We start from the raw sequence: 20,517 nt of genomic DNA on the forward strand, positions 1-20,517 counted from the left end.
TTTGCTGCTTTTTTTCCAGAGCAGTACCAAAGAATTCCATGTAAAATACATGTATATGATCCTTAAAAGCTTGGAGGCAGGGGGAAGTTTGCCCTTTTGGGGATATAAAAACATGTTTTGTGAAAAGCAGAAACCCTTGGGGAAAACAGAGATCTCTTCAGCAAAATGTGACTTTGAATCCCTGGAAGGATTTGGGTTTATTCTTCAATTTCTTGCATTCCAGTCTGGCTGTTAATGCAGACACGATCTCTGCAGATGCGTAGCTTCACCTTCTGTTGTTGGCAAACAAGAATGGTTAAAGTAGGGAACAGAGGGCTCTTCTTTCTCTCTGCAGTGGAAAAACTCTTGTATCAGTACTCTTAAGCCTTGGAAATGCCATGGGATTTACCTTACTGTTTGCGAGAGATCTCTGAAACCTAAACATGGTCATTTTGAAAAAGTCTGAAGAGCCTTAACCATCCTCCAAGGAAAGGGTTCATCTCTCTGCCAGCCACCATGCACAAAAGTGACCTGAGATTGAAAGGCTCTTTACAAGTTTGTGAGAAATCACAAGGTGCACTTTCCTTCTTGCTGCTTTTCCCTCCAAGGAGCATTAACTTTCTGGGTTTTGTAGAAATACTGATGATGTGTGCAGACAGATAGCTGCCGCTTTAGAGGAGGTTTAAACTAAAGGACCAGAAGGAGACAAAGATTAATGAGATGGCAAAACCTCTTTCAAAAGAAAGGTGAGGAAAAACACCTAAATTAAATGAGATAAAACTGTGCTGCCTTTCAGCCAAAGCCTCAGGGAAGCAAACTCTTCAAAGCAGTGTGTTTCAGTTAGGCTTTATCTTAGGACAGCATGGTTTTAAAAACAGTCTTTAAAGGATGATGTTTTATACGGATGTCTGTCAATAAATTTCTGTGGCCACTCAAAGTATGCATATGAGAGAGAGCTAGTTTACCATCAACTTTTGCAAGTTCTGCTTGTGAACGTGCCTCCCTTCTTGGGGATGGCCTACAGCTGTGACAGATGTCCATGTTTGTCTTGTATTATTCAGCCCAAGAATTCAGCAACATGGGCAGTGAAAACTAATATATAGCCCGCAAGATCCAGATACCAAAGAAAACTGGTTTAGAAAGCTTTAATGTATAGTTTGCAGTGTCCTCACATTTATCCTATCATGTCTTAATGAAAATGCCAGGTCTCTTAATACTTTGACCAGAGTGGCTGACAGTGTTGGAGTGTCCTAGAAATGTTCTCTTGTGCTTTAATGCTTGTCAGGTTCACCCTTTTCTGGGGCTAGAAGGGAGTTGTTTTCCCAGACATTAAAAAAAGAAGTGTGCAGTCGTGATTGTGTTGGACTGGAGGAACCCTTTGCCCCTCTCCAGCCTGCACAGCGTAGAAGGTGGCAGACACTGACGTTGCCCTTTGCTGTTTTGTATGGAGCCATCGCACAAACCCCCAGTCCAGCTCAGTCAGGAAGAGAAATGACTTGAACTCTTTATAAGTTGCTGTCTATTTAACTCAGTGGGATTTGCTTGCAAACTGAACCTCAAGTGTTTGACCTCGTGTATTTTGGAGCTTTTTTTGTTTTAAAAACACTACTATTTAGCTACCCAAAAAGAATTTCTTATCTTTGTCATAGATAGTGCTAAGCACACTTGGTCTCATTGAAAAGTGGTAGTGTAGCTTATAAAATGGAGTGGTTTATATGCAATGAAAAGAAGTAGTGCTAATATACAATGCCAACATCAGATGCCCCATAGGGGCCTTTAAAAAGTAATAGACTTAAATGAGATTCAAATCTTGCTGTGCTTTTTCCATGCATGTTCTCAGGTTAATGCCCAAGTATCATAACATACATGCAGAAAGGAAAAGCAAGGCTTGGAAGCTGGATTGCAAACCGAACGAGCATTCAGAGTAACCTTCTTAGCTAGGGGAAATAGCCTGGAGAAAGGTTGAAGTGAGCGTGTGCCTCTCCACTGGGGAACAGCAAATGCAGGTGACAGAGCTGTCTACTGGAACTCCCAAAGGATTTTCACTATGCCAGGTTGAACCAGTGGCTCTAGGTAAACCTTTTGTTTGACAAAATGTTATCGGCAGTCAGTATGGCTGGTTTGGGTGTTCAGCCTATGAGCAATCTTGTCCTTTCTCAGAATTATGTAAGCAGGAACTTCAGTAGCAAACTGAAGCCGATTCAATACTTGATAATGCAGGTCCTTCAGATAACTCACTCCTTTTCCTTTAATACCTTTTAAATATAACTTATTTAAGGAAGCCCATGAACCTTAAACTTTAAAGAAAGCAAGGGAAGGAAGACAACACCTGAAAACTAATGCATGTTGGGGCCAGACAATAATCAAGCTGGGAGAAAGAATGAGGCACTTGGATGTGGCATTCCCTTGGAATTGCAGGAAAGCGGGCCCAGTTTGTTGTGTTACAGTTAAACCAAAATTAATTTCTGAAGAGAGAAGGTTTATTGGCTTATCTTGCCATAACTTTGATCGTAAGATTTCTTTGTTCAGTTCTAGGTTAAAAAAATACTGTGCCAAAGTTTTGTTTATTTTTTAAAGGAGTGTAAGCCAAATGGTGCCAAAAGGTAATAGGGTATTTAAAAGTAGAGATATTTAACAAACAGTTTGGAACTGTATAAAAAAGGAACACTGGTACTTGAGTTAGACAAATATTGTACCTTTGGTCTTTGAGTCCTTGGGAGTTTGAAACCCAGTTTGCTGTGGTACAAAATGCACAACTAGAGATGCCACTATCTTTTGTTTGAAGTTCTACCTCACTTAGCGGAAGTAAATCATCTACCTCAATTTAGCATCTGACAGGTTTGAGTTGATAATCTGCCTGGGGGAAGGATTCATCCTGCCTATTGGAAAAGCATTTCAATTAAAACGGAGATGCTAAGTGTGTACTATGTGGTGACTGCTTGCTTTTGTTTGCTTTTGTTTTTGCTGCCTGCCTATGGAGATATTAAGCTGCCCTTGCTAGAAAATCTGTAAATAAAACCAAACGTTCAGGCAAACTGGACTGAGACTCGAAACACTTCCAAGTTGGTTCTGGTTTCACTATGAGGCATGGAAGTGTAAACTTTTGTTCAGTATTATGACACTACTAACTGACGTGACATACTTCATGTTCATTTGCAGTGTTCCTATGCCCGTAAGACCTTTAGGTCTTCTCTCTACAAGAGAAAAACTCATGCATGCCTACCGATGTGTCCTGTTTGGAAAGACTGGTGTTATGATTGCTATAAACACAATGCTATACCAAATGCTTGAAGGGAATAAGATCCTGATTTTTTTTATTTTTAAATTGACTTTGGTGATTGTATTAGTAGCTTTCTTGACTCAATGGGATTTTTTCCACCATGACAAAGCAACCAAGTTCCTATTCCTGGAGGGCAGTTTAGGTTCAAACATACTCAGGAGAGGCAGTTTAAAACCGCTGTCTTGGGGGTTTATGCAACTTTAGTAGTGACGTGCAGCATAGCCCACGTTTTACCTGTGGAGCTGAGTTGCAGAAGCACATTTTCAGACTACTCAACTGAGGGGGGGAAAAAAAAATGATCCTTTTACCTCCCCAGTTCATATTAAGGGGTGGCAAAGTGGGTACAGGAGACCCCTAATAACAATAGGCTGTGCTGGGTTTGGTAAATGTTGTGGTGGAAAATATACATTGATGTCTCTAAGTGATCTTACGGGTTAACAAGCCAGACTGGCATCTTTTTCCATCATTGTTCAACCAGTAATGGTTCTAAAAATGCTTTGTGTACCTGCATGGTCTTAGACCTTCTATTAATGATTGTATCAACTTACAAACTCAGGTAGATAATTTGTTAAGCTCTTTTTGTAGAGCCTTACTGACTGAATGTTAAGTGTCTGTGTACTGATGTAGTTAAGTAACTTCCTTTTGAACTACCAGACTAGTTAAAAAAAAAGTCCTTTTATAGGTTTGTAGAATACTTTTCAGACAATGTAGTAGTTTTTCCTTCAGAGGGAGAGATGTCTGTTTTCTGGGTTTCCTTTTTAGGTTTTCTTTCTAAAATGACTAAGAAGTTTTTAACTAGTTTGTAAGGTTTGCGTAGTCACCTGAGTTGGTGGGGGTTTCTTATGTATGTGACTCTTGTTTGTACTGTGCATTACCTGTCATGCACTCCTTTGTTCCTGCACAGTTTGTTGCAGTAGTTGAGAGCGTTGAACACATGCCTGTGATTTAACTCAAATAGAAATTGGAAGCCTTGAACAAAATAAAGCTCGTCCACATGAAAACAACGCCAAACATGCAATTTTCTCCCCTTATTTAATTGACTGTAGATGTGTGGCCCCATCTTACAAAATTTTCACTACTCATTTATAAGAAGCGTTGCCTTGGTGCAGGATTGCATTGGAATCCAGGATGATTTTGTCAGTCCTTGGATGTTGAATGTCTTGATTAGGTTTTGTAGTTTCCTTCATTGTTGCAGTTGTTTTTTTTCTGCTTTGGTAGATTAATGATGCTGCTCTCCTAATAATAATCAAATATCTCAGGAGGACAGGCAGTGCTCTGCTTTTATAATGACCTTCTCAGAGCTTTTTGTATCTAATTGAAAATGAGACGGGCTGTGACAAGAACTGCCATGCTCCAAACAGGGCATCACGTTTCCACTTGGGGGCAAAAAGTGACATAATTTTTAGTTGACAGATGTTGAGTACTGCAGAAAAGAAAGCATGACAGGTTATGTGCAAACTTCTACGTAGAATAAGTGAGCAAAATGTTAGAACCCTTGTGTTAATGGAGGTTTCTGAATGTATCTTTGTGGTCCATAGGGAAGGCTGAAGGATGTAGCAAGGAGACGATGTATCAGCTACTGGCAGCCTTAAAACAAAGTCAGTGTCTCTCTGGACTTTAAAATGTTCCTATGCAGTTTATTTTATTTTTGTTTAATCAAATAAATGTGAGGTTTTTTTCCATGGCAAATCGGTGTATGTGTGTTTCTGTATTACCCAGACAAAGCCTTCTCTTTCTGTCAGAATGCAAAAAAGAAAAGCCCCTCCCTGAATTTGAACCTGGCTGTCTCCAGATAGGGACTGCTGAAAACTTTAACTACCTGTAACTTCATGCATTTTTCTTTTTTTTTTTTTTTTTGGCCAGAAGGTTCCTGGTTTAACTTTCTGAGGTCCATTTCTAGGCTTCCATTTCTTCACCTTTGCAACCAGGAAGGAATGCTGAGTGGCAGTGTAAGTAAAGCAAAGCCCCCCCCCCGAACATTCAGTAGGTGTCTCTAGCACTTTGCAGGGCAGACTGCCATCACAAATTGGGTAAGGGGAAAGGTGCCCTTTTCCTTTACTGCTTTGGAAAACATTTAAAAAGAAATGGTGAGCATGAGAAGATGCTGTTTGTTCAAGTAAGGTGAGAATTAAGGCCAATGCCTGAATTCCCAGCATAGGCAGCACTGGAGGTGTATTCCAGGCTCTCATAGTGCTGACTGCTTTAGCTTTTCAAAGCCGAGGTGCTTTTTGGCCCTGAGCAACTGTAGGACCCTCAGCACTGTGCATTGTTGAGTTTACTGACTGAACTCACAGCTGAGCCTGTGCTGCTATCACAGGCCAGCTTGCAGTTTTACTTGACCTTCACTTCTTTACTACCAGAGCCTCAAAGAAACAGAGGGAAGAGAAAGTGGACTGTGACTCTATGGCCAAGTCCTTGACTGCTCCCTCCCGAGCTGTGTTTTTTACACTTTTTTTTTTCCTCTCTGTTAAAACTATGAAAGCTGAAAGCCATCATCTCCAATCATCCATCGCTGTCTTCGAGTCGCAGCGGGAGGGGGAAAAGTTCGAAGCTGCTGTGGTGACTGCAACTGCCCTAGGGCAGAGGAGCAGGCGGTGGAGGGGAGAGCTGGGGCTGAAAGCTGCGGCTGACATGTAAATACGGCTGCGATAAGATGCACCTTATCTGGGGAACAACTGCATCCTTCACCGAGCCTGGGGGGAGCGCTGGGTGCCTCCGGGCAGAGCTGGCCCCTGCTGGAAGCAAGGCTTGAGCATCTTTTGCATGTGAATGCCCCGCATTCCTGGGGGGGCGGGGAAGGGCAGCAAAGAATATTCTCTATTCAGGGCCCGGGACCACACAGGGAGCATCCTTAACCTTTTTTTTTGTATTTCATCAGTCAATCTGCTGTGACTTGAGGGATGTATCAGGTCCCTTTCTTCCTTCTTTCGGAGAAGTGATCTCTACCTCTTTTTTACTGATTTTTTTAAAATTTATTTTTTAAATTCCTACTATTTCTAAACGGCTTGGCCCTACCCGAGGACAGGGTCTGTGCCACCTCCTGCAGTGATACCAAGTTACTTAACGAGGCAGCTACTTGGTTGTTGCTCTGAAAGGCACGACAAACAGGGATGCCAGTTACCCAACAGGAGGGCTGGTAGCAGGTCTCAAGCTTGCTGCTGTGCTGCTTCCTGCTGGAGACACACCTCCTTGTGCGCATTCCACAACTTGCACATTGTTCAGTACTCGCTGTTCTGCTTCTGTCACTTGTGGCTTTTTTCTTCAAGGTCGAGGATACAAACCCAAGACTATCCTGCTGCCTTCCTCTGCTGCACACATCTGCACTGCCCCACGCTCGAGACTGAGCGCAGAACTTGCAGGCCTCACATCCCAGGTGCTGCTTGGAAAAGTGATTTTCTTGGCGGTGGCTGGAGGCAAAGTACAATGCCAGCAGCACCGGGAGATAAGGTGTTAGCTCAGCTCTATCTTGGAGATTATCAGGGCAAGGGCTCAAATAGCTGAAATGGCACAAAACAGCCCAGGAGGGAATGTGAGGAGAGGAGCTGGGCTCCATGCTGGCCGCCAATTATCTCATGCCTGCATTAAGTCCCAAGGCAGGACGGCTCCCTGCTTTGCCTGTGCTTGCAATGACTAACCAGAGAGTCCTTGATTATGCTGCCATCTTACATGCAACCTCTCGGTTTGAGTAAAAGGCAGATATTTATTTTTTTTTCTTGAGAGGTATTCCTCTACAATGGAGACTGCATTTGAAGAAAAAACCACATAACAAACCCAACCAGAAAACAGAACAACTTTTCTTACAGCCAGGCATTTTTCCACTGTACCTGCACAAATACATCTTTCTTTTGGGCAAAGAAAACCAGGGAGAAGAAAACCAACCAACCACAACAATCCAACGCAAACAGGCCCCCAGCCAGCTAAAGCGCTGCTGTTGCGCAGCACTGGTTCTGCCCTTGCAGGTTCTGCCCTTGCTGATCCATCATTTCAGCAAAGAGCCTTTAGCTCTTACCCCCTGTGTTGCTGCAGAGACAGGAGGAGCAGTCTGAGTCTGTCCCGTGTGAGGGAAGCACTGCTGAAGGGGCATTCACCTACCAGCACAGTCCCACCCAAAACACCCCCCCATCACGCAGGTACTCTCTCTCTCTCAGGCATCATCCACCCCCACCGCTGAAGAGGCAACTTCATCGTCAGCAAGGCCCCAACTCCCAGCTGCTGCAGGGCAGAGAACTGTAGCTACATCAACAAGTCGGGCAAAGGCCTCTTCTTCGAGGAATATCATGGCTCATAGGTGTTGCAACACAGCAGCTCAACTGCTCTTTCAAGAATTAAGTAAATGATTTTCTCCTTCCAGTTACTTCCCTCCCCCTGTTCTCTTCAAAAAGAACTGAATTACACACTGGGTTAACCAATTCTTCTTGGTAAGTAAAGTGCCACTCCCATTCAAAATGGATACCCCTCTCTCATTGTTCATGAAATAACCTTTACACACAAGTGTTTTTGTTTATACGTTTTATTAAAAATTTACATAAACACACTCCAGCAATTGGGGTATTCTGGTGTCCTAGGTTAAAAAAATATACAAAATCCCAAGCCCTCATGGGCACAGCAGCAGCAGGTTGAAGAACAACCTCACTTCCTTTGAACAGTGGTGAAAGCTGGCATCTGAATGGGCTGGATTGAGTGGACTGGCTGGAAAACAGGCTTTTTCCGCATGTCAGAGAGTGTTTTCACGGAAGGGAGCAGCTGGTTCCTCTTGATGATCTGCAGTGCCAGCTGCGTGTTACCTACAAGACAAATTCAATTAAAAAAAAAAAACCAAACCACATTTTATGACGTATGAATCGCTGTTCTAGGCACAGAGCACACAGGCACCAGCAGTCTTCCTAGTCAGTGAAATGCTGATGTGGTCACGAAAAGCATTAGACAACAGTTAACTTGAAAAAGATACTTCTGCTTGAGTCGACCTATTCTGAGCTGAAGACATCAAGCTTTTACCTCAGAGCTGGAAGATGCCAGAGCACCTTCTATATTCCTGAAGGGTACCTCTTCCCTCTCCCAGCTGTGTTGTTAGACTCTAGATCTCACACAAAATGCCCTCACATTGTGACATTGCAGACAGTGATGCAAATGTTGAGGGTGTATATATAAAACAATTTTTAAAATTTAAATATTTAAAAGAAGAAGTCTGATTTTCAACTGTATTGCATGGCCCAATCAAATAAACACCAACATATATGGAAAACCTATTCTTTGTTAAAAATTAAACCTGCACAATCTAGGAGAAAAGATGCTGAGTTCTGAAGGAATATTTCTCCCTCTCACAAATACTTTTCTTTCACTGAAGTTTTAGTTTCAGAAGAGATGCACCATTTTGTTGTCATTTACAGAACAAAAAATGTCTTTGGCCTTTTTTTGCTATATACTTAAAAGGGAGTGGGAGATGTAAATTCCACTTTCTACTCTCTTCTGCTCTGTACATCTTTTTGCAGAAAGAAAGGCTTCCAAAATTCCAGATTAGAAATATCTTTGTAAGAAAAGCTTTGCAGAAGTCTCAGTTCCGAATGCAAATACTTGAATCCTCTGCCTGCCTGCAATGCAAGACAACTGAAGGGGAACAGAACATTTTGCAGCACTTGGATATTAAGCCCCAAGGAGCACAGATCTGCAACCAGCTTCGATCAGCAGCTGCACCAGTCTGCTCACACTGCAAGATTCAGATGCAGCCTTTCCAGTTTCCCATTATATAGAGTTTTTCCCCCATACAAACACAGTGAACCTTCAAAAGGAAGCATTTTGGAAGAGTGAGTTGTCAATATGACAAGCTTTGCTGCCATACTTGCTACATAGGCCTTGACATGGCTTCTTTGGGAAACTGGATTATGGTTGTCTTTTAATGGAAGGCCTTTCAAACCCTCTTTATAGTATAAACTTCAGCAAGGGTTTTACTAGCCTATCCAAAACTGCACAAAGTATAGAAGACTTCAGTTCAGGCAGTGAATGTTTAGGAAATCTGGAGTAGGTAAGAATGAGATAGCAATAAACTATGGAAATGAAGGTGTGGATACATGGATCCATAGCTGTCTAAAATGGAGGCAGGGCCTAAAGAGTATCATTCAAAATACTGGCACATTTCTCCATGATGACTACTGCCCTCTCCCCTTTGCATCCAAAATTTAGGTTGACAGAACATATCCAAACTTACCATTCTGTAATTCCAGATATACAGCCAGCAGGATAGCTTCTGGAGGGATCTCTTTGGGGTGGATCAGTGAAGCAGCCTTATTGAAAAAGAAGAGGGTGGGGAGAAAAAGTGTTTTAAGAGAAAAGTCCAGCACAAAGAAAGTGTCCCTTGACAAGATTGCCACCACCATCTTAGGTAACAAAACCAAGGAAAACAATTCATTAACCAAGATCAGATTTTTTCAAACTAATGCACACTATCAGGTTTAAGCATGCAAGGAGAGACCACAAGACGATCCGCACGGCAAGATTGTTTCACACTAATTAGCAGGACCATCTGCTGTGTGCTTATGTTCCTGTGAATCTGTAATTCTTGCGCCGGCCTACTGTGGTTTCTTGGTGAGACGACAGGTGAAAGAGGTAACCTCCACTGCTCCAAAGCTCAGAATACAATAACGAGGATCATTTGGTAGCTTTCCAGACACAACTGTTTTTCAGCTGTGAAGTCAATGAATTTTTTGTAGATGCAGAGACCTATATTTTACATCCATGGACGGCCTTGCGCTCCTTTGGGCTTTACACAGGTGCCACAGAGCCCGAGCACAGATACTTGCCCCATCAAAAGAAGCCTCAGGAGGAAAAAGGGCTGCACAACTGCCTTAAGTAATTGAGAGCCTCTCAGAATTTCAATCTGTTCACCTACACAACTCATGTGAAGTAATTTGGAAGACTGCTGTTGCAGCTGGTGGCTCAACAATGCACCCAAATAGTCTTCCTGACAGACAGGAATGGCTGCAGAAAGGGAAAAACATCATCAACTGAGAGAGATGAGTCCCAGCCATGAGAAAGACCAAGTGACATGACACAGGCTAAAAGTGAAGACGGCATTTCAAAAGCAGTACTTGAAAATTCTTGGGACAAGGAACATACTTCTAGTATAATTGCAGTTTATTCTCACAGCCCTAAAGATAATGGCTCTGAAGGTGAGTTAACTAATTAGGGAGAAAACTGCCTCTGAAATATAACAATTACTATTGGACCATTAAAAAATCCACAAAAAAATCCAAACAAGCAAACTTAAAAAAAGTGAAAAGGCTTCCTAGTCATATTCCACTGGTTTGATATGACCTAAGGAAAAAAAAAAAGCTTCCTATGATGGTGCTGAACTTTTTGCACAAGTAAGAAATTTGGAATCCTTCATTGTATGTAACTAATAGAGACTGGTTCATAAAGACAGAAGAGAGCTACCACCTCAGCAAAGTCCACAAATAAACCTGGGCTACAAAATCACCAGAATTTGCTGGGATCTAAATGGCACTTTGAAGGAAGTACATTTGTCCCATTTAATGCTGCCTTGAGATTTGTTTGTCCTACCTGATGAAGACACTTTCGAGCTTTGTCATATTCACTCCTCAAACAGTAAGCACTTCCAAGGTTAAATAACATCATTGTTCGTGCAGACGTGACCGAACTGGGGTAGCACTGTGGGGTCTGCTTGCCAGCTGCAATAAAGAAGATTTTTTTTTCTTACACTTTTATTCCAAACTGGCCAAGTAAATTCTTGTACTCTGCTGAATGCAGTGGCTGGTACTTACAAGATTCCATTGCCTCATTCTCTCCTTTGTCAGACCCTGCAAAGGAAAAGAAAAAAAACCAAACCACAAAAACCATCATGTTTCTGCGAGCTTTTTTAAAGCTTATTACAAAGATAGTACAAAGATACAAATTTGCTTCTCTCTTCACAGTCTGACATTAAAGAGAGAAAACATATCAATTTAGTCAAGAGTTTATGTCTCCTAAGTCTTCCTATCTTCAATGTTTCAGTTTTAGATTTGCAGATGAGTAAAGTGAAGTTTAAACAGCAGACATGTCAGTGAAATCAGAGCTGCTGCAGACTTCGTTATACAGATGGACTCTGAAGTATTTTTCTCTTACAGAATACACACTCCCATCAAGAAAATTAAGGTACAGATTAAACTAAATTCTCCCCACTTCTATCTCTCAGTCAAGTAGACTTCACTGGTACTCCAAAGCCTGGTTTAGAGACTAAAAAGCTGGAAGGGACAGTATGAAGCCCAAACTTAACCATAACTGCACGTTTCTCAAAAGCAGCTTTTTGAAGTTCCCTTCAAACAAGCCACAATGCTACAATATACAGTTCTATTTACATTACAGAATTAACAACCTCATAAGAGCAGGGAAAAGACACACCAAACATGAAGTAGAAACTAAAGCCAGGAAACTGAAAACTCAACAACAGAAACACAAACAAGCCCCCCAACATGAACAACCTACGGTCTTAAAGTGTCCTAATCATTATGATATTTGTGTCTAGAAAGTTAAAACAGTAAGGCAGCTGAAAGCATAACCAGTTGTAATGAAGTGTGGGTGCATTAACCTTGATCCTGCTCATTTGAAGAGATCCCGAGGGAAACATCAGTGACATTCTCGGGGTTCAAGTGAGTGATGGCATCAGATATTCTGTCTAGAGAGATGAGAGCTTCTGCTGCATACAAATGCCCGAGAAACCTAGAACAGCAAAGGGTCAGGTACAAATATCAGCACAGCAATCCCCACAGTTTTTCATGGAAGACGAACTGAACACAGTTTTAACATGAACACACGGGAACTATTACTTGAAACACTTGTGTGGAAGTTAACTTGCTCATGAAGTATTGTCATAATACCCAGCTCTACCATTTACTGCTTCTAGGCACTAAAGCTGTAAAAAAAAATAAATAAATCTGCACCTCAGTAAAGACAATTAATCCATGCACAGGAATTGCCATTCCACAAAGGAATTACCTTGGTATGGCTTTATCTCAGAGAATTAAAAAAAGTAATTCCAGAATATAGACATATGTATAATTTAAAGTGTTAAATTCCTTCAGATTCAATAAAAAAAGCCTATTTTCCTGGGACCAAGACATATGGTTCTTTGTCTTTGCGAAAAAGCTGTCATTTAGCATTTTTTGCATTACATAATGGTAACATAAAATTATGTGTTACCTTGCAAACTCCTCAAAAATCTTGCTTGTACGATGACTGTGCAAAAAGATGAGCTCCTGCAGTAGTCTGAAGTACAGGAGCTCAAGAATTTAACTGGACCATTATAAAAGTATGCTGCCAGCATATAAAAATAAGCAAAAGTTACTTTGCCTTCTACAAGTACGTAACCAGTTTTGAAAAACATTGACTACCTTAAAACCCCTGCTATATTTTTCTCTGTGTATGACAGAGGTATTAAATGGACAAACGAGGTCAGAAGGATGGGGTCAAAGCTGCCTATTTTGAATTTGTAGAGCTGTATGAGAACTGGTGGGTAGAAACAGAATGAGCTTTGAACATCCTTCAAAAAATACAGTGCCAAATGAGAGCTGAAGAGGAGAAACAGAAGAATGGAACCTATATAAGCAATGGTAGCAGGTAAAGTGACAGTCCTGCACACACAAGATCTGGTACCCAAGAGACTGAGCAAATCTTGCCCTCCAAGGCTGTAGTTTCAGTTATCTTTCAGCAGCACACTGGTTTGGGCTGGTTTGGGCTGGTTTGCCTACTCCCAGCTGCACGTTCCTGCCCCTTGTGCTGTGCCAACGCAAGCACGTGCAATCCCACAGTGAATCAAGACAGAGACCTGATGGTCCTGCTGTGGCATGGGACCCAGAGCTGGAAAAACAGCAACAAAAGCACCAATAGATTCCAAATTACGTGGAATTCATACACAAAGAAGGGGATTCATGTTCCTGTGTGTCAATGGACATTTAGTCAGGGCTTCAACAAGCAGGCCAAGCAATTATTTGCATCAGATACAGAACTGACAAGCAACTACAGACATTGGAAGCTTCAACTCAGGACTCTCCAGCAAAAAGAAGGGCTGAGAAAGAAGAAATTACCCCATCAGACTTACTTAAGAGACCCTGACAGCTTTGGTTGCTGAAGAAGTTTATCTGCGTGATTCAATGCCATCAGGTTATCCCCCAAAGCCAGCGCCACGTAAGCACTACACGCAAGTATTGAGCACCTGGAGGGAAACAGACAAAAAAAAAAAAAAAAGAAAAAAAAAGAAAGGGGAGAAAGCCAATATTTAAATTAAGAATTCTGTGATTCCAAAGCAACTGTTAAATTTTCTTTCTTGTTAAGTGGTGAAGAAATAAATTATAAACTTTCAGTAATCACTTAAAGATTAGTGCTCATTATCTAGGGGCTCAACTGTTCTACAGTATAAACCAAGGATCACCATGGTGTGCTAAGTAAGATTTTGCACTTTTGATCATAAAGATCAGATTAAAAAAAGATGGGACTTCATCATGGGTCACTTTTCTCATGGACAGTTTCCCTTTCTTACACTCTTATTATTGTTTTGCCTTTGACTCTCATTTGTACTTCCCTGCCCTCACCTTCTGCTGCAGCAAAGGGTAGCAGGTTTTCAGATGTCTGAAAGGTACAACCTACAGACACAGTAGCAATCAGTTATGCTGCAACATATTTCGCTCTTCTGTTGTACAATGTCTTCACAGAGGGAGACAATAAACACTGGAGAATTTGGTGTTTCCAGTTTTGTGTTCAACTGAGACCCGTAACCTGGTGCCAAGATTCTGACTGATCCATGGCATTTGTTTTTGTCACAGACTTTCTTGTCTTTCCAAACGCACAAAATCGCTGGCAGTTCCTGTAACAAAATCTGAGCTACTCACATTTTCCACCTTCAAACAATAACCCAACGTCAGGATGCAATCATTAGGCCAAGCTTCTCACTTGGTAATAACTCCCCCCCTCCCCAAACACAGCACTTGGGGATATTTTCCACTTGGGAAAACATCATTCAGTGCAGGCTGCCTTGTCCTCAGGGCACAAGCCTCTGTCCACAACACCCTGCTGTGAGCAGGACTCTGTTCTTCTCAAGGGAGAACAAGTGGATCCTCTGAGTGGGGTCTCACGTTGGGAGCGGTGGGAGGAGAGCCTTCGCCTCTCCCGCTGGTAGGCGGGCTATTATTATGCCAACCTTCTGGCAACTGTCAAGCCCACTTTCGGTCCAGCAGTAAGTCATGTAATTCGTGGCAGGACCTGGGGTGTCTTTATTCCCCTTTCCCAGGAGGCATGCTCCTTAATTATGCACAAGCAGGATAAGAAACTTCTCCAGTGTTTCTCCCTACCCCCCACTTCCTCTCCGCTGTGCCCAGATGTCACATCAAATCTGAACACATACAAAAGCTTGAGAGAGGGAGAGGAAAGCTTCCCCCGCTCGAGTCCCAAACCTAAAATATTTCTGAAAGGTTGTGACTGGGGAGGGGGATGGAACTGGGAAACAAAATCTCTGTAATAACAGCCTGCTTCTAACTAGCCTCTTTTTGTCTCTGCCTCAAGGAAGCACAGTGCAAATCAGCAGAGATGCTGAGTGTCACTAGCAAAATGCTCTTAGACAAGTCAGGCCCCACAGAGTTGGTTGCTACTGCCCTTTACATCAATGTGTTTCATATTTCCCACGACTTTTTTAAAGCCTATTTTTATTTCTGAAAGTGTAAATTCAATCACAAGACATGCTCCCATCACACAACAGGCAAGTCCAGCAAAACTGAAACCTCCTCCTCTGCTCTAAGGACTCGTCGTCGTTAAAGCTACGTCAGAGTTGGCAAGACTCTTCAGCAACAGCCATCGGAAGGGGGAAATATCCAGGTTTTCCTCCCTGCAGTAAAGTTCCTGCACACTTGGATCCATTGTTGAGTTGGCTGAACCAAATGCTCAGGAGAGCTGACAGCTAACCGGAGCAGAAGAATTGCACCACAAGGGAAAAGACAAACTAGTTTTTCACCCCGGTCAGGATTCTGACAAAACTCCACAGGTCGCCTTTGAGCACGGCAGACTTCCAGCATCACCGAGCCTCCGCATGCCCTAAATAAAACTGCCTTTGCAGTAGGAAAAAGAAAAATGTTTTTTTAAACTGCCAGATTATGTCAAACAGCCTCTTGTGTAGGTCTAGGCAACAAGATTTGTCAGCCCACACAGACTGCAAGTTTATGGAACCTGAACTCCACATCTGACTTGCCTTATTTCTCAGGGAGAGGGTGAGCCAGAGCCAATCTAGTTCTTCAAAACTTACCAAAAATGACAATTCTAAACCATTTGAGAACATCACTAATCTGAAATAATTTCAAATAGCTAACTAAGCACAAGAGTGGATACAAACTATCTATGTTTCAACACAAGCAAACAATACAAAATATTAAGAAATACAGAATGCACGCTGTGCTTACTCAACGGGGAAATTCAGCACCAGCAAAGGGGAGATGGGGAAGAACTACAGTGTCTGAGTGAGGAAGAAGAGTGTGAAACAGCTACAGGTGATGATCACTGTAGGCTTCCAGTATTGTGACAGGGCCAAACAGACCACTGCAACCTTTAAATGGAGAAATGAGGTGAAACTGGGTAGGTGTGGAGAAGAGGTAATGCACTGGTGGGCAGTGGTAGTTCTTACAAACTTGGGTGTAAATTTATTAGCAATGTCAGTGATGTCCCTGGAATACCATATACAATACTATGTATATGCTTGAAAAATACAAGTAAACAAATAAAATAAATAAAATATAATGATGGACTTGAAATGGCCAATGGAAGAGTCAAAGAAAGGGAAAAAAAAGGTGTAAAATTGGATCGCATGCCTTATAGCAAGGGCTTACAGATCAAATCTATTCAGGACAAAGTGGGTGATCAGATCATCCCTTTATTTCTAGTTGCTTTGAAGGGTAAATTTAATGTTCTCACACAAAGACCTTCAATTTAGGGAGGTATGAAACAATCTTTACACCTGAAGCACCCTAACAGTGTTGGGTTGTTCTGGTGTGCTGAGAGCAGAACAGGGAATTGGGTTCTCGGAGGATGAGAGGCAGCAAGGAGAAGATTTGTTTAGAAGAAACTCAGAAGAAAAATCTGGAGTTTCTACTTTGAACACATAAATTCTCAGCAATGTTTGGTGTACTTAGACATCTGCTTGTTGCTTTTAAAACCCTGCCATTGAATTGCTGCTTATTATGAGAACAGTCTGTTCAATGAATTTGTGCATAAGCACCAAACAATGCAAACAAAACCTTTTCTAGATGATACTTTTATATTTTAAGAACTGTTCAGGAGTAAAGTGAAGTCAGTCGTTTTGAACTCTTACCAGGATGTGCAATTGCACAAAATCATGAAAAAAAGGCACTTAAGTTGCCTGTTTCAGTTCTAGAAGCAATAGAGGTTTCTCAGTCCAGTGACTTAAGAGGGAAAAATTGAATTCAAAGACACTTATTCCTTAGGATAATCCTTGACAATATCCAGAATTTTTTTCCCTAAATTTCCCTGGCTCGACAAGAATTTAAATTTTCTCATTTAGCTCCTTAGTGAGCAAGACTACAGGAACACTCTAACTATATACATTATATACATATAAGACTACTATTTGAGTGTAACATACTTTGCTTTTCAAAACTGTCTTCAGAAATTTAGAAATAGTTTCAGCAGAATCACTTCCAAGGGATGTCGAGTCCTCAAAATTAAACCAAAGCAAGTAGTGCAAAAAAATAAATCAATGCTTTTCCTTTCCTTATATGATGTTCTTGCATCAAGCAGGGTATTTCTTGCTAAACTGATAGGCTTTTTCTGACGTTGTCAGATTTCATCAGGAGATAACAAAAGCTGATTGTGAAAGAAAAAACTATGTATTTTAAAAAAAAAAAAATCACAAAGTGACACCACGTAATTTTGACACATGGCAGCCACATTTTCAACAGTCAGGAGGAGAAAAAAAAACACCAGACAACCCACAAAACCACAACCAACCCACATCACTGTTTTTCTAATCCAGCGCTTTCTATTTCGGGTAGCCCACTCTTACACCACTTCAGAATAAATAATCAAGGTCCCAGTAGCATCTCCTCACAGATTCCTTCTGAAGTGCTTCTAAGTGAATACGAGCAGATTTGCTACACACAGGGAGCAAAGTAAAGGTTAAGCTGGTCATTATGAAACAGGTTACCTGGAGCTAGGCTGGAACAGAGTGTTTACTCAAGAGTTCAAGTGGGAAATTACTGTATGAAAAACAGTATACAGAAACTTAAAACAGATTTCTTTTTTCTTAACAGGTGCAAGCTTTATAGTAAGAGAGATTTTCAGTGGGCTGGCAGCCACCTGGAATAACTAACATTGCCAGCATATTATAATCTTGTTGTGGAAAAGTAAAGAGGCTCCAGATAATGTGATACTTATTTCGACACATGCAAGGAACTCTCTTTGGAGAACACTCTAACTGCTGAAAAAGTAGTTTAAGGATCTTTGGGAACACAAAAAAAAAATCTGCAGTCAAATTTTACCAATGTTGTTCCATGGTAATGAAGTCAAATGCTGGGACAGAGACATTTTTGCTTTCTATTTTATGCAAACTGGTGAAAGGAACACCTTTCTCATTGATAAAAGTAGCTGTGCTGCTTTCCACTTTAATTTTTTTCCCCATCCAACAAGCATATAATGGGGGGAATGAATTCCAAACTAGCTTTATCATGCTTCAAAGGGACAAGGAACCACACGGTAATTCCCATCCCCTTCCATCAGTGATGACAGCCATTGTCAGGGTTTTTAGCTTTGTTGTTTATGGAACTTATACTAGTCTTGCCCAATATTTAGTGCCAAACTTCCAACAGTGGTATCAAACAGACTTATTTGCCTCCTAAATTGAAACTCTGGATGGCTTCTACTTGTTTAGACTCAAAGCCCAGAAGAAAGGAAGACACACATTTGAAAAGCGATTATGCTTAAACAGCTACAATTCAAGGTGTCGAGTGCCTACAAGAAAAGCTGGGAATCACAGTTTAGGAAGAGGCTCATTTAGTGGTGAATATTTTATATTATTTACTTGCCTTAAATTCTCTAATTCTTGTTTCTTCAAAGGCGAAGAAGGAGGAGCTGCAATGAATTTATCCCCTTCATGACTTTTATTGCTAGAATAAAAACAGTGTATTAATTATAATGAATGACTTATTATAGTAGTTAATTAAAAAATTCTCAGTGTAAAAAGCATTGGTATTTATTCACTCCATTTAAAAGGACATAAATTCTGCAGCCTAAAACACAGGGAATTGAGGCTATGCAGAGATTGAGGTTTGTGCTCTTATTCTAACCGTTCTATTTGAGAAGGAATAAGTGGGACATTTGCTGGAAAGGATTTGACTGACAGACCAAACAACCCACACCATTCTCCACAGTTTTGAGCTATTTTTGAAGTTTAGTGTAGGATAAGCATTTTTAACTGGAGGGACACAGAATTTGCTGCATTTGTAGCCTCTTTTCTTTCAGCCTGGAAGAAAAGCAGTAAACTAGTTCTTTCTCTAGACATCTCAAAAACTAGTTACATAAATATTCTAGAAAGATAACCCACAAACTACTACAGCTTTTTTTTTAGACTTCTAGTTCCCTTTATTATTATTTCAAAATGTCTTTTCTAAGAAATAAAATTCAACTGTCTTAAAATTATGCTTGTTTTCTTAGGGGAGCACATTATCATTCTATTTTAAGAGTATGAAACTTCACTCTCCAATAAGCTGAAAGAACCTCCTGGAATGAGAATTGAAGAGATGGATAATAGCTGTACCTTGGCAGAGACACACAGTTTGGAAACTGATTAAAAAAATCAGAATTGAAATCTGTCCACTTAACAAGAACTTTTTAATTGATGAGTTTTGTATCTGTCTATTGCAAACAGGTAAGATAACATCAACTTAGGCATTCAAACCAGACAGTAAAAAAACCCCAAGGAAATCTGTACTCAATACTGCTGTAGAGTATACACTTCATGCCTTTGCAAAAAAATAGATTAAAAAAATTCCCTTAACCACTAAAAGTATTCACTGTTTTCTTGTGAATAAGAGAAGAATTTGCCTTAAGAGTCGGCCTGCTCAATTAGTGGGATTTGCTTCAAAACCATCCTGTTCAATTAGTGTGATTTTCTTCACATGCCTTATATGTTTTACTGTTCTCTCACAGAGGTTCCCTTGTCAGAAGAAACAAATCCTTAGAGAACCTTTCAGAATGTGACACACAAATTCAAGAACAGCCTCCTTTGTTGGGGATATTTTGCAATTGGCAGTGACCACTGGGAGATATGAGGGAGTCCTTTCTTTAACTTTTTTTCAGTTGAAGAAGCATCTGGTTTCGAAAACAGAAGGTAGTAAAGGATCTTCCCATACAAGGCATGTTTTCCTTTCTTCACTCCTACAAAAATAAACAAAACCCACCCCAACAAAAAAACAAAAAAAGGAGGTTTTGTCTGAATAAGGCCCATCATTTTGTTTTCATCACTGCTTCTTAGTGAGCCCAATAAGCTTAAAATTGAAGTCACATTTAAACAAGAGAAGCTTCGTCTCAATAGGCTGCATACATACTTGCCAGGGGAAGTTAGTTCACAACCTCCAACCTCAGCAAAGAAGAAAAAGCAAAAACCACCACAAACATACAAACCCAACTAACCAACCAACAACAACAAAAAAACCAAAACACACACACAACCCCCCCCTCAAAAAAAAAAAAAATCCCTCCTCCCTGAAAAACCAAAACCAACCAACAAAAAAAAAAAAAAAGCCTCAAAAAACCAAACCAAATGAAAACCAAAACAACAACAACAAACCACAATCCCCACCCCAACTTTCGTAAATCATTAGTCACTTTACAATATAAACTGTAACTGGGAAAATAAAGGGTTACAGAGAACAGCTTTCAAATACTGTTGTAGCAGTACCAGCCACTGACCCCCAGCCATAGTCTATGGTCAGGCAACTTCTGAATATATAAGGATGCACTTTGTGCCTATGCCATATAGCATGTGTGCAGTAAATCCTGCCATGTGACAAATGGATTTAAACTTCTTAAAATTTATCTGTACTTGGGTCTGACAAAAACATTTTGTTTTTTTTTCATTACTCTCTAAGTAGTTCAAGTTCTAACACACTTTCCAGATTAATTATTGTAACACTTTCCCTTTCAAAATGGTCTTTAATGAAAGTGCAGACTGTGCTCAAAGTTACTCTTCAAAAGGAAGTCCGGAATGTATCAGGACT

General features: G+C 40.8%; 1 protein-coding gene across 3 annotated transcripts in view; it reads right to left on the reverse strand.

The window, feature by feature from the left end:
* Positions 1-7,754: 7,754 nt before the first annotated feature.
* CNOT10 (CCR4-NOT transcription complex subunit 10) overlaps positions 7,755-20,517 on the reverse strand; it is a 33,447-nt gene continuing 20,684 nt past the window's right edge. For all 3 annotated transcript variants that reach the window (XM_027897626.1, XM_027897618.1, XM_027897609.1), the window contains 7 exons: positions 18,325-18,405; positions 13,347-13,460; positions 11,838-11,968; positions 11,035-11,070; positions 10,814-10,941; positions 9,462-9,537; positions 7,755-8,043 (listed from right to left, as the gene is read on the reverse strand). In XM_027897626.1, the coding sequence (XP_027753427.1) occupies positions 7,889-8,043; positions 9,462-9,537; positions 10,814-10,941; positions 11,035-11,070; positions 11,838-11,968; positions 13,347-13,460; positions 18,325-18,405 (721 nt within the window). In that variant the 3' untranslated portion in view covers positions 7,755-7,888. The remainder of the gene's footprint in view (positions 8,044-9,461; positions 9,538-10,813; positions 10,942-11,034; positions 11,071-11,837; positions 11,969-13,346; positions 13,461-18,324; positions 18,406-20,517) is intronic.

Source organism: Empidonax traillii, unplaced genomic scaffold (genome assembly GCF_003031625.1).
Source record: "Empidonax traillii isolate 1590-97213 ecotype Southwest subspecies unplaced genomic scaffold, ASM303162v1 scaffold19:size3308961, whole genome shotgun sequence".
Classification (NCBI taxonomy): Eukaryota; Metazoa; Chordata; class Aves; order Passeriformes; family Tyrannidae; genus Empidonax; species Empidonax traillii.